Source organism: Dermacentor variabilis, chromosome 7, assembly GCF_050947875.1.
Source record: "Dermacentor variabilis isolate Ectoservices chromosome 7, ASM5094787v1, whole genome shotgun sequence".
NCBI classification, from domain to species: domain Eukaryota; kingdom Metazoa; phylum Arthropoda; class Arachnida; order Ixodida; family Ixodidae; genus Dermacentor; species Dermacentor variabilis.
This window is the reverse complement of record NC_134574.1, coordinates 96,336,216-96,350,171: the sequence shown is the minus strand read 5'-3', so window position 1 is coordinate 96,350,171 and position 13,956 is coordinate 96,336,216. Positions and strand designations below refer to the sequence as shown.

The 13,956-nt window shown below is 47.5% G+C and overlaps 1 protein-coding gene across 2 annotated transcripts; it reads right to left on the bottom strand.

Moving 5' to 3' along the window:
* Positions 1-3,584: 3,584 nt before the first annotated feature.
* Positions 3,585-7,589, bottom strand: LOC142587643 (sulfotransferase 1B1-like). 2 transcript variants are annotated; one of them, XM_075698806.1, is made up of 3 exons: positions 7,165-7,589; positions 4,571-5,045; positions 3,585-4,178 (listed from the first exon to the last, which is right to left on the bottom strand). In XM_075698806.1, exons 2-3 carry the CDS (start codon positions 5,024-5,026, stop codon positions 3,693-3,695), a joined length of 942 nt encoding a protein of 313 aa, XP_075554921.1. In that variant the 5' UTR covers positions 5,027-5,045; positions 7,165-7,589; the 3' UTR covers positions 3,585-3,692. The 2 variants fall into 2 exon arrangements, with proteins under 2 accessions (XP_075554921.1, XP_075554922.1); XM_075698807.1 differs by lacking the exon at positions 7,165-7,589 and adding an exon at positions 6,369-6,387.
* Positions 7,590-13,956: the final 6,367 nt, after the last annotated feature.

Genomic DNA, 13,956 nt, shown 5'->3' with positions numbered 1-13,956 from the left:
ATACCTCTCGCGAGCACCTTGTTTACTTTCTGCTGAATAACTTGCCGCTCTGCCTTGGACACGCGATACGGTCGGTGGTGAATGGGACCAGCATCACCAGTGTTTATCCGATGGTTGACAAGGGATGTTTGACCAAGTGTTCGATTGTCAGTGTCAAATATGCTGTGGTAGGAAAGCAAAAGACGATATAGGTCGGCTGCTTGGTGAGGTGCGAGGTCCGGAGGGACCATGGGACGTAATGGGCCGTCCAGGTTCAAGGCATCCTGCGGGTAATCAGGAGGATTTGGAGATCTGGCTGCAAGAGCAGTGACGTGGTCGTCTGTCATTGACAGGAACGTGGCCACCGCTATGCATTCAGGTAACACTTGCTTCGTAAAGGCAAAATTGATAACGGGGAGACACATCCTATTAACAGCAAGGGTTACGAAGGAGCGTGGCACAGAGATGAAGGTTAGGGCCTTTGAAGGTAAGCGAACAAACGCTGTACTGCAGAGGGTGTTCGGTTATTCGGGTCGGACGTATTATAGAAGAGGAAGCTCTAGGCACAGCGTACCGGTGGAACAGTCGATGAGAGAAAAATGCGTCGTCAGAAAGTGGAGCCAGAAGATTAGGTCATGAAGGCAACTGGTCAGCTCGGTGAACGGGGCACGAACTTGGCGGCCAGCAATTCCTATGCGAGCAGTGCACATACCCCTGACGGCAACAGTGGCGCCTCTGGCGACCCCTACGGCTCGAGTGATGGCAGGCGTAAGAATTTTTTTCCGGCGACGACATAGGTTAGCGCTTATTAAGGATACTGGGGCTCCAGGATCATATAATTCCGTCAACGGAACACCATCTACGTCTACTTCAATTAGGTTCGGGTTGGGGAGGAGCGTAAACGGAGGATTTGAACAGGAGGAACGTGATGCAGCACTACCTCCAAGAGCTGCATGGTCTAGTTTTCTGCCCCTCGGTTTGGCCAGGAATAGCCGCCAGGTTGGGGTGACGGTGTGTGACGGCGATCACACGGAGGAGCGGCTGTGAGGGGCCTCACAAGGAGGGTACATGCGGTGAGGTGAATAACGGCGAGCGTTGGCGTATGGGCGAGGAGCAGGGAATGAGCTCCATTACGGCGGCATCCAAGTGGTGCACCAGTGGCGGGATACATTACCAACGCAGTGGTAGGGGAAAGAGATCGGTTTGTCGTCTGGGGTTCGCCATTTAGCAGTATTGCGCGGTCTGGGAGCGAAATACTGGACATTAGAGGTTGTGGACATCGGACTGGGTACCGAATCAGGTCGGTAGACCGAGCAGATGGTAGGGATGCCAAGGTTTGTACTTCTTCCCGCACAACTGCTTGAATAACGGTAATAGTGGGGGCCGCTTGGTCAAAGGTACCGTCAGGGGGTCGTGGATGAAGGGAGGCCGGACTCATCGCTTCAATCTCACGGCGAACGATACGTGTCAAGTTCTTTTTAAATGGCCATGTGGCGGTAAGAGTGGAGCAAGTGGACGTCGCAGGTGTATTTGCGAGCCGGGAAAATTTTTGGACGACGCGGCGGCTTTTCGCTACCTCGAAGCGGCGGCAATCTTTGACGATGGCGTCGACGGTAGAATAGACGAGCAAACCGAAGGCATTGTCCGCGATGCCTTTTAGGATATGACCCACATTGTCAACCTCGGTCATGTGCTCGTCGACTTTCCGGCAAAGCGCGAAGACTTCCTGTACGTAGGAGACATAGGATTCGGTCGAGGACTGGACACGGGTGGCAACCTCTTTTCGCGCAGCCTGTTGGCGACCTGACAGGCTGCCACATATGACGTGAAGCTGCGCTTTGAAAATGTCCCAGCTGGAGAGCTCGATCTCATGCGTGTGAAACCAGACAAGTGGCGTCCCTACTAGATAAGAGATCACATTGGCAAGCATGATGGTAGAATCCCAGTGGTGGCTTTAGCTAACACGTTCGTACATGCTGAGCCAGTCGTCAAAGTCTACGTCATTTTGGGAAGAGAATGTCCCATGATCACGGAGACTAGGAACTGTAACGTACGTTGTGGTTGGCGCCGCAGGTGTAGGTGGCGACGGTGTCGTACCATTGGACGCCATGGCTGAGACGACGATGATGCGGCCGCTTCGGAGCTCCATGGTGAGGACTGCGAACGTTACACGTCCACCACCGCAATGTTACGCGAAGGGCGAGTCAGTAAGGCGAGCAACTATTTACAAGTTACATCTACAACAGCGGTTGCAGCCCTGACCGGTTAGATTCACAGCCCGAGCCCCTTTCGTTCTTCCTCTTCTTTTCTGGAGTACTGGCACCTACGCGCCTCGTTCAAACAATTAAATACCACACACGTGTAGCAACACACACACACAAACACACACACACACACACATATATATATATATATATATATATATATATATATATATATATATATATATATATATATATATATATATATATATATATATACAAGACTGTCTGAACATATCTATATATTACTCCGCGCAGCACCAGCGAAATTTAAATGATCTCTTTTTAGTCATTCAATAGGGGTACCCGTACTCCATCATCTATGTTTCTGTTAAAAAGGTTGGTTGAAGCGCTGCACATCTCCAGTTAACCCTTAGACATTTACGCGAGTTGGAGTGAAAGACGTGGATTGGAAAGCGGCACCCATCTTACCTATCTTGTGGCACACAACGAGTGCGGCAAGTTGGCATCGAATGTTTTGTTTCAACAGCAGCACAAACCAAGTACCACAGAGTTCTAATAGGATTAATATGCGATGGAATTGCGACGAAGGCCTACGCATAGGAAAGAGAAAATGAAGCTATGGCATAAAAGCATCAGGTTCATCATCACACGCGCATTCCATTTAAAGGAACGGTCCCTCACGCACGTGTTGTTTTATTGCAAAGCACGCAACACGCCTATAATGGGAAAGTGGCGGGCGATATGTCGCATTTTGTGCCTGCAAATATTAAACTTGGTGAACGCAGAGGCCCAATTCAGGAACGTTCATATTTGGAGGTGTTTGGGCTTCTGAGTTACCTGCCAAACTGGGAACCTGAATCGCTGGAGAAATGGACATAATGGTGCTTGAATTTGCAAATCATGATTCACTGAAACCAATATCGCCTCAAGTGATCGAGAATAAACATGGCTTAAAAGTGTGACGTGCTCACTAAAGATGACTGCTCAGAAGGCATAATTGGGACAAGAAAAATTCTGTCTGCAGCGTTAACAGCTGAGACCAGAAAAATTAATAGAAAATTTCGTCCCTTTTTTGTACACATGACAAAGCAAACATATAAATCTGGGAGGTTAGCCAGACGACCGTAAGATACGCTACTTTAGACTGCGGACAACACATGTGGAGAGTAAAACATAGACAGAACGAGACTATTACGTAATTGTACTAGTCTCGCACACACCTGCAGAAGCGCAGTAAACATATAGGCGGTCGATGAGACATATCGACATGAGGTACAGCAGCAATGCTGTCGTTGCTTTCGATAGTAGCTAGGAACAGCCGTTCTCCAAGGATCGCCAACAGCGAAGCTCTTACAAATACAGCCAGTCTCTCTCCACACATACACAAATATATAGGTTTTATTGTTGCATTTCATCTGGAGGCACAAGCATCTCCTTTTCACTCCAGCTGTTTCTTGAATCGAAAACAACTTAGCAACCTATAAACATCTAAGGCAGCTCGCACTCATTCCACAGTTTCATTACGTCACTTCCTTGTGTCTTTTTATCTATCCAGGCTTTCATTTGTTCAATCTGATCCTGTGTAAAGTGGTTTCTCCAGTCTCCGACAATTCCCTTACGCACGAACCCAGCACCCTCGTGCATCTCGACAGCTTCCGTTGGAATGTTCTTCAACATTTCAAATGAAGCAGATTTCTTCGACGCGCTTTCCACCATTTTTTTCACTCTGTTCGTCGGCTTGTCACTGAAGAAGACTTTCATGTTTTCTAGACTGCAGGCGTCGAGCACCTTCTGCAGAATTACGCCATCCTCACGCAGCGCAGCACCATGCTCCAACGAGAGAAAGTCGGCAATCTTGAGCACTTGAGCTCTCGTGTCCTGCTTTAGTTGTTCGTAGGTAAGGAAAAGTATATTTTTGTCGTTTCTCCGCTCGTACCACGGCAAGAGGTGGTCGAAATAGTCACCGTAAATGACCTATGCAAAAAAAAAAGACGGACCTTTTGGTTCATCACAAAGGGTAAGTATAACATTCTTCCATTATATCTGAAACATAAATTCAGAGTGCCTTACGAAAAAAAGAGGTCAGAGTGCTCGCAAAATCATGCCCTTTGGCTCACTTTTCAGGTTTTACATTAGGTGAATGCTCAAGACATGGGGATTTTTAGGGTGACTGAAAAGCATCACCACGCGTTTGAATCTGGTCATGATTTTTAGGAACGGACAAATAAAGCCCTTGGTACTGCACTGAAGACATGGTACTGTGAAATTTTTAGTGTACGCTAAAATGTCGACTAAGAGGCATGTTGAACAAAATAGTATTCAAATCGAATGTATACATAGATATATGATAAAAAAGCAATGTTTACCTTGCCGGATAAAAAAAGGGGTAAGTATCTTTCGAAGGAAACGTCGGTGACCGCCTTTGGAGTAAATCCTTTCAGGAAGTGGAAGTAAGAAACGGCACAGTCGTAAGGATTCCTGGCGACATATATGTACTTTGCGTTGTCCACGGGTCTAAAAACTCGCATAGGGAGGTGTGTAGAAATGGGTCCTGTCCTCGATGGATCCTCAGCAGGTCCGGCACCAGTAATGTCAATGAATGGACACATGAGGCTAAACTCACCAAAGGTCGGGAGCTCTTTGCCGCGTGACAGAATGTTGTAGATAATGTGCACTACCCAGTTGGTTCCGGCTTTGGGGTACGTCACAACGATAATGTCACCTGGCCGGGGTTTGTAATTAATTGCTGAGTGGATGTTTTCATCTCGAAAGAAGTTGTGCATCCATACGCCTTCAACGAACCGATATGATTCTTGGTCCATATTAGCTTCTCGTCAGGGTCTGCAAAAAAGTTTGCACGAACAGATCACACCGAGTGTCCACAAAACTTCGCCTCATCTTTCTCTGAAAATCTGAACTGCACCATATACAAGGCGTTTCAGTCAACTCGTGCCGAACCTTAAAAATCACATGTGAGCCACGCAAACCACTTTTGCTATCAGATGAGGTGATTATTTTACACAAAAAAAGGTTTCGAAGTATTGTTTTAAACGAAACCTCTCCAAAAGATAGGTTGCACAGCCCTATTGAGAAATGTTCAGATAAAGTATTTTTATTAGATAGCCGTCGGGATTTTATTGTTTTGGTGTTACAAAAATATTTAGTAATAATTCTCTCAAATATGCTTGGATGGTATGATGAATGCTGTAAACAGACATTGCTGCTGAAAAAGCTTTCATTTAAGGCGATGGCTCAAAGATAGTGGTGATCACTTCCACTTCTCCTTATATATCTAGCTGCTTAAGGAAAATACCAAGCAGAGCCGTTCGTTAAATAATAAATGCCGCATTCTTGTAGACATGTCAATAGTTTTGTTGTACATCGACGGCATGACCTAAGGAGAGTCATTGCTACATTGCGCTGTGATCGAGAGGTTGGTCGCGTCCATTTCCTCTCAAACATCGTTTACTTTTTTGTGCTGTCATAATATTTGGCCGGCGTGAAGCATTGCTCATTCGTTCGAAGCCAGCTGGAGGGCACTTATGCCGCACCGTTCAAACACCTAGTGACATGGTAAATTTGAAGATTTTCACGTTTTTGGAGCATTCAAAAAATGAAAACAAGAACAGCTATTCGCACACATAAATTCGGTTTGATCTGTCTCAATACGATAGACAACGACTTAATCGAAGATTCGGTGCAACTAAATTAGCACATTGAAAGCTAAAATTTTCCGCTAAATAACGAGTTGCCCAAAACAACAGTTCGCAATACAGGGTTGGCTACAAGCACCCAGCTTACAACGAGCTTCTTTTGGGTGTGGCTAAGATTAACTGACGCACTATTGAGAAAAAGAATATCAGCATGTTATTGATGCTTGCTGTTAAGTGCACGACTAAGTATCCTAGTTATGATTCACATTGGAAATAGCGATACACTGGGGATGATTCTATATAGCTTGTGGGCACGAATTGAGCCCCGTTTCTTAGTGCTTACAAACTATGAATCTTAGAAAAAAAGTCTAAGTGCACCCGTATTCCTTTAGCTGTATTTTTTTATCTTCAAGTTGGTGTCTACAGCCTACTCCTTTTTTTTTCTACACAGTAATTGGGCTTTCATGAAAAGCGAAGAGCTGGGAAAGAGCACGTGGAGATCCGTACCCACGGTTGTGGCGTAATTGCTGTGGCGTTGCCCTGCAAAGCTGGAGGGCGGTGGATGAAATCCCGGCAGCGGCCGCCATATTTTGATGGACACGAAATAAAAAAAAAACGCCTGTGTATACCGTGCATAGGATGCACGCTAAAGAGCCCCATGTAATTGTAATTATTCCTGAGGGCCACGCTACAGCGTGCTTCCTAATTTACGCCGTCGTTTAGGGCACGTCCAGTTCTAGTGCTTAATGGAAAAAATAACTAAAGGGGTATTCGAGTAAAAACAGGTCCTGTAAATACACGAATGTTCACTCAATTGAAATGTTGGCGCAGCATAAATAAGCAGGTAATATTGCTCACAAAATATATGTCTTCATGGAGAGTTGCAAATAAGGCTTCTCTTTAGGATAGTACTAAATTTTGCGGTTTCATACGTCAAAATCAAGACCTGCTTATGAGGCACGCTGCAGTGGACGACTCGAGATTAAATTTGGCACCTTTATTTTTTTAACATGGACCTCAATCTCAACGCGGAAACATTTTGAATTTTCCTCCTATCGACATGCCGCTGCAGTGGCCGTGACTGAACATGGAACCTCAAGCTTAGCAACGGATGGTCATAGCCACTAAGCTACCGCAGCGAGGAAGGTATTTCTCGGATGCCTCATTCAAACACAACACTCGCGTAACTCAGACAAGCGAGTCAATGAACATGCAAGGAAGAACGTAACAAGAAATATTGAAAAATCGTAAACAAACGTGAACCACACAAGACAGAAAGAAAGACAAGCACAAGAGCCACAACTTACAAATTAGATTGTGAGGAAGCCTTCCGTCCACCGGTGTAGCCAAGCGCATGCGCGAGAAACAACCGCAATCACTACAACTTTGACAGTAGCTGTTTGTGAAACACTAGGTTAAAATTACGTGAAAATTGTAGAAAAGGCAATGATGTAAACATAAACAGAACCGCAAATAAGACTAGATGATGACTTTTTGTCCACACCACCTTGCTTCGTGCGCGCTCGAAGAGGCCTAAGTAACTTCTATTCAGCAAAATACAATATTTTCCACTAGCGGCGCAGTTGGCAAACGAACAACGGCACCCCGCCTCCACATAGCTAGTTATATCTGCCGTCTCAAGGACCTCACATTGATTTCTTTCTTGCGCGTGATGGGATTTTTCCATACTGGCATGGGCTCGCGAAGATGATTAACTTTAATCTATTCTCGCAAACCACAAGAGCTTGCTTTTGAAAAAAGTGTTTTGATCCTCTATCACCTAAGCGCTTCCGGTGGCGAATTTTCAAGGTATGTCGTGCTGTCGAGCGTTTACTAAAAAGTGTCGCATGCCCCCGGCTGCATCGATGGTAATTTTCATAGCAGCGGCAAGCCAAGTGCAAATAAACCTTGCAAACAAAACTCTCTTTTTTTGTTACCGCTTCATGCTCTGCGCCAACAGCATCCCGTGGAATCAAAAGTTTTGGCCGATAAACTCGTAACCTAGTTCTTTCTCCATTGCGCAAAAACTGCTCAAACACGTGATAACCTTCGAATCAATCACCTGATTGGCAAATAATCACCCAAGCAGTTTACTCACGGATGTGTGGATGACTGGGAATTCTTGCATAAAAGGAAAAAAAATAATTGCAAAGTGTCTCGGCCGGTTTGTCGGAAGACCTAAGAAAGGAGATTTTCAATCGCGTAATAATTTTGGCAAAACCGTTTCGCCCAGCTCTCTTCACAAGCAATCACTCGCGGAATAGTACTGGACACAACATCGTAACCCTTGTCTGCGGTATCTTAAGTGCAGTCGTCACCCGAAGCGCTTCCTGAAACACGTGCACGTGATAAGAGCTTCGGGAAAACAACGATTGCAGACGCGCATCAGCAGCAGAGTGCGAGGTGTATGAGCGTCATACGCAAATTATTTGCAGATGTTTCAAGAAGGTATTTAACGAAACCGATTTAACAATTTATGCTGGCGACATAACCTAAATTTTCATTTCGTGGCAGTGATCGGCGTTCGAGATTAGTATTTATCGTTGTAACAAACAACGGGATTTGATTATTTGTTCCTCTTGAAGTCTTTAGCGTGTAGCCACACGTACAACAGCCTGTGTCACTCAGATTATTTACGTAATAAAAGAATGATGATGTACTTAACATACATGTTCTGCTTCGCATTATTTTCTGCCTTCTTTCCCCAAATTATGTTATCGTTTCTTCACTTTTTCAGTTATTTAGGTTCCTCTTAATGCGTTCTCTTCCATTAGTCGATGTTTCTTTAAAATTGAGCACGTTGATTAGATTCATGCTAGCCCGAACAAGATCCCGTTGGCTGATATAACGATACAGTAGAATACATCACTTCAACATATTTAAATCCATTCGTAGCATTCATCACGCAGGACTGTACTCCGTTTCTAAACTCGCCTGAGATAGGGCATCTGTAAAGCCTCAGGGTATTGTAATAAATAGCTATTATTATTGAAATAATTTCACTGATGCTTTTTAATACTCAGCTAAATGGTATGTCGAAGCAGGTGAGTGTGGCTAGGAATTTGTATGTGCTCTTCATGCCAAATACATATATTTTGAAAAGCTGCCCACAAATTGTTTCTGTATTTACAAAACGCAATCTGTACTTTTTTTTGAGAATGCCCTTACTTACCAAAGTCCTGCTTGCATTGAGCTTAGGAAAACACAAGTTTATTCTAGGTATTGTACCCATTTTGCTTGAGAGGGTCATACATATTGTAACGACGTGGGATCAACGAGTATGCGTAGCAGCACCGCCAAGAAACGCACTTTATCAGTCGTCCAAGGGAACAACAACAACGTCTTCTTCGTTTTCCCCCGCTTCACCTAAAAACCCGCGCTACTTCAGCGTCGTCCCCACTGGCGCATACCCGCTGAATTATCGTTCTGCCAAATATAGTTGCGTCATTTGCTCCCCCTTTAGAAAAGATCATCGTCCCGATGATAGAGGCTTGGAAAGCAGCGGTAAAGAACTGCGCAGTCTTGGCAGTCCTCATAGTACGGCTTCATACGCAGCACGTGAACGACCTCGGGTAAATGCCGTCGGCGCTTTGAACAGTGCGAGCTGTCTGGAACGACTTCGTAGTTGACGTCACTGATGCGTCGGAGAACTATGTAGGGCCCGAAGTATTTACGTAGGAGCTTTTCAGAGAGCCCACGCTGTCGAATAGGTGTCCAGACCCACACTTTGTCGCCGATGTTGTATGTTACGGCTTGGTGCCGAAGATTGTAGCGTCTGGCGTCAATGTCCTGCTGTTCGTGGATTCGCAGACGCGCAAGCTGCCTAGCTGCCTCTGCTCGGTGTGTTATCTCTTCAGCACCCGTCTCGTTGTCGTCAAATTCATGAGGGAGCATTGCGTCTAATGTAGTTGTAACCTCACGGCCGTATACGAGACTGAAGGGCGTCTTGCGAGTGGTCTCTTGACGAGCGGTATTGTACGCGAAGGTGACATAAGGTAAAACCTCGTCCCAGTTCCTATGCTCTACATCTACGTACATGCTTATCATATCAGCCAATGTCCTATTGAGTCGTTCTGTCAGTCCGTTCGTTTGAGGGTGATACGCTGTTGTCTTCCGGTGGGCGGTACCACTTAGACGTAGAACAATATCTAAAAACTGGGCCATGAACGCAGTACCTCTGTCCGTGACGACTACTGCGGGAGCGCCATGCCTTAAAACGATGGATTCCAGAAAAAATCGTGCCGCTTCATCTGCTGTTGCCCGTTGCAGGGCACGTGACTCGGCATATCTAGTGAGATAATCCGTGGCAACGATTATCCACCTATTACCAGTAGTAGACGTTGGGAAGGGGCCCAGAAAGTCCATGCCTACTTGTGCAAATGGTGTGGCCGGTACGTCAACAGGGTGCAGTAAGCCGGCTGGTTTGACGGATGGCGGTTTACGACGTTGGCAATCCAGACATGTCTGAACGTAACGTTTAACGACCGCAGTAAGTCTCGGCCAGTAGTAATTCTGCCGAATCCGTGCCAATGTGCGAGTGTAGCCCAAGTGCCCAGCAGTCGGCTCGTTGTGGCAGGCGTGTAAGATTTCACGTCGAAGCGGTGATGGAACAACAAGTAAGTAGTTGCTGCCGCTAGGCGAGAAGTTCTTCTTGTAGAGGACGTTGCGACGCAAGCAGTATGATGCCACCCCTCTTGCAAAGAGCCTCGGCACGCGGTTGGTTCGTCCTTCGAGGTAATCAATAAGCGGCAGCAATTCAATGTCATCCCGTTGCTGGCGTGAAAGATCGGCAGTATCCACGAGTGCCAGAAAAACCGTGTCGTCATCGTCTTGTGCTGCCGGCTCAACAGGAGACCGAGAAAGGCAGTCGGCGTCTGCGTGCCGTTTTCCCGACTTGTATGTAACAACAAAGTCGAACTCTTGGAGTCGAAGACTCCAGCGTGCGAGCCGGCCGGAAGGATCTTTCAAATTAATGAGCCAGCAGAGGGAATGGTGGTCACTAACGACGGTGAAAGACCGACCATACAAATACGGACGAAATTTCAGAACTGCCCATACCATTGCGAGGCATTCTTTTTCAGTGGTGGAGTAGTTAGCTTCGGCTCGGGATAGTGTCCTACTGGCGTAAGCAATCACCTTTTCGCTGTCGCCCTGCCATTGTACTAGCACCGCCCCTAGACCGACATTACTAGCGTCTGTATGCAATATCGTCGGGGCTTCCTCATCGAAGTGTGCTAATACCGGAGGCGATTGCATGCGTTGCCGGAGCTCGTGGAATGCCCGCTGCTGGTCTTCGCCCCAAGTAAAAGGCATATCTTCTCGGGTGAGCTGAGTTAACGGCCACGCGATACGCGAGAAATTCGCAATAAATCGCCGGTAATATGCACAGAGTCCAAGAAAACGTCGCACGGCTTTTTTGTCTGATGGAATCGGGAAATTAGCGACGGCGGCAATTTTATCCGGATCAGGTCGGACTCCTTGGCTACTGACGACGTGACCGAGGAATTGGAGCTCATGAAAACCAAAATGGCACTTCTCAGGCTTCAAAGTAAGACCGGCAGAGCGTATCGCTTCAAAAACAGTTTTCAGCCTTCGTAAGTGTTCGTCGAACGTTGCGGAAAAGACAATCACGTCATCCAAGTACACCAGGCATGTTTGCCATTTGAGTCCGGAGAGCACAGTGTCCATTAGACGCTGAAATGTTGCTGGCGCCGAACACAAACCGAAAGGAAGTACCTGAAATTCATAAAGTCCGTCAGGCGTCACAAAGGCTGTTTTCTCACGGTCTCTCTCATCCACTTCGATCTGCCAATAACCGCTTTTCAAGTCCATTGAGGAAAAGTAGCACGAGTTTCGCAACCTATCCAAGGAATCATCAATACGCGGCAGTGGATAAACGTCCTTCTTTGTGACCTGATTGAGCTTCCGATAGTCGACGCAGAAGCGCAGGCTACCGTCCTTCTTCTTCACTAAAACTACAGGTGATGCCCACGGACTATTAGATGGTCGAATAACGCCATCTTCTAGCATCGTCTTCACTTGTTTTTGTATTGCTTCGCGTTCCTTTGGGGCCACACGATAAGGGTTTTGTCGGATGGGTCTGGCGTCGACATCAGTAATGATGCGGTGTTTCGTAAGGGGCGTTTGACCAACTCTTGACGCAGAGGAGAAACAGCCCTGGTACTGCTTGATGAGCTCAAGCAGACGGTTCCGCTCAACGGCCGTTAACGTCGGATTAACGTCTACAATAGGTGCAGCTGTGTGGATTGTAGAGGCCGACTCCTGCGCTAAGTGGCAGTCTTCTATTTCTGTCACTTCATCGAAATAGGCGACAGCAGTGCCTCTAACGATGTGTCGGCGCTCCCTACTAAAATTTGTCAGCAAGAGTTCGGCGCTTCCGTCGATTACATTGATAAGTGCTCTGGCAATGGACACACCGCAATTCAGTGCTAGCGCACTGATGTGTTCCGCTACTCCAGTCCCACTTTGCAGGCTGTCACAGCGCACCTGTACGAGGGAGCAACTCCGCGGCAAAAGTATGACGTCGTCCGCGGCAATACGTAAGCGAGGTTGTTGTGGCTTCTCATGGGTGACGTTATCCGAACTCGTGGCAAATGTGACGCTTCTGTCACGGATGTTAATCACGGCGCCGTACTCCCGTAGGAAATCCATGCCCAGTATAAGTTCTTTACAACACTCAGTAAGGATGACGAGGGTGACGACGAAGGTTGAACCGGCGATTAAGAGTCGGGCCGTGCATTTCCCGACAGGTGTCATCAACTGACCTCCGGCGGTTCTTATGTTGGGCCCGTGCCATGGTGTCTTCACCTTCCTCAGTTTGTCAGCGACCTGTAAGCTAAGGATTGAAAAATGCGAGCCAGTGTCAACCAGAGCGGCTATTTCGTGGCCGTCAATGCAAACGATGAGCTCGGCGCTGACGATGTCAGTTACGTCTTTCGTACTTCTATTCGTCGTATTCGTCGTTGTGCTGGGCGTCTTTTTCGTCAATGTAGTCTTCACGTCGTCGTTCGTCGATAACGGGGGATGTGGAGCAGTTAGAGTATTGGCAACCTCACCCCCGGAGGTCGCTGCGGCTAGTTTCCCCGTCGAGGGCTAGGCGATCTGCCCCTAGTGACGTCGGCAAAGCTGCGACGAGTCGGCGAATTGTAGCGCGCCGGAGATGGAGAAGGAGAACGTGGTCGGGGCGTCGTCGTATTTGGTGGCTGACTGTTCACAGGAGCGTCGTTGTAAGCGCGTCGACCGTCGTACGGAGAATAAGCATAGTTGGCAGGGAAGCTTGGTTGTTGAGCGGCGCGATAGTTGTTCCATTTGCGGCAAACTCTATAGACGTGTCCAGCTTCACCACAATGGTAGCACACTGGTCGACGGTCGACGGTGCGCCACAAATCGGTTTTCCGACGCTGGTAGTTCGGCTGTAACTCTCCATGGAGCCAAGGGGTGGCGTGCGCATGTCGAAAATACGGCGTTGTTTGTGCTGGCATGATCGGCGGGGTCGGTAGAGTCGACGAGGGTGACGATGTCGGCTCTAGGTGTGGCGTAGGTGGTGTTGTAGTTTTGGGTGTCAACGGCGTTGAAGTTGCGTTGAGTGGCCGGCGAACAGCTTCCGCATAAGTGAGGCGCCGCGGAACGTTGCCACAGTCTGGTGCTGAAAAAGCTTGCCGGACTTCCTCCCGGACGACATCAGCAACAAAAGATAACGCTGGCGTCGGTTCCGTAGGCGCAACCACAAAGCCGAGCTGCCGAAGCTCTTCTCGCACCACTTCGCGGACAACTTCACGCAGAGACATGTCGTTACTCGCAGCCAGTACGCAAGTGTTCGCCGTCGAGTTGCCCATGTCATGCTGGCGGTATCGTTGATGCAGGGCCCGTTCAATGGCTGTAGCCTCTTTTGTGAACTGTGCCACTGTTGTCGGTGGATTTCTCACAAGGCCGGCAAACAGTTGTTCCTTCACTCCTCGCAGGAGATATCGCAGCTTTCTTTCCTCTGGCATGTCTGGGTCTGCCCTACGGAAAAGACGGGCCATGTCTTCCGAGAACATAGCAACACTCTCATTGGGCTTTTGAACGCGGATTTCAAG

Coding starts and splice junctions, on each gene's coding strand:
- LOC142587643 (XM_075698806.1), bottom strand. CDS start 5,026: ATGGACCAAGAATCATATCGGTTCGTTGAAGGCGTATGGATGCACAAC. Junction 4,179..4,570: donor CCCTTTTTTTATCCGGCAAG/GTAAACATTGCT, acceptor TTTTTTGCATAG/GTCATTTACGGTGACTATTT.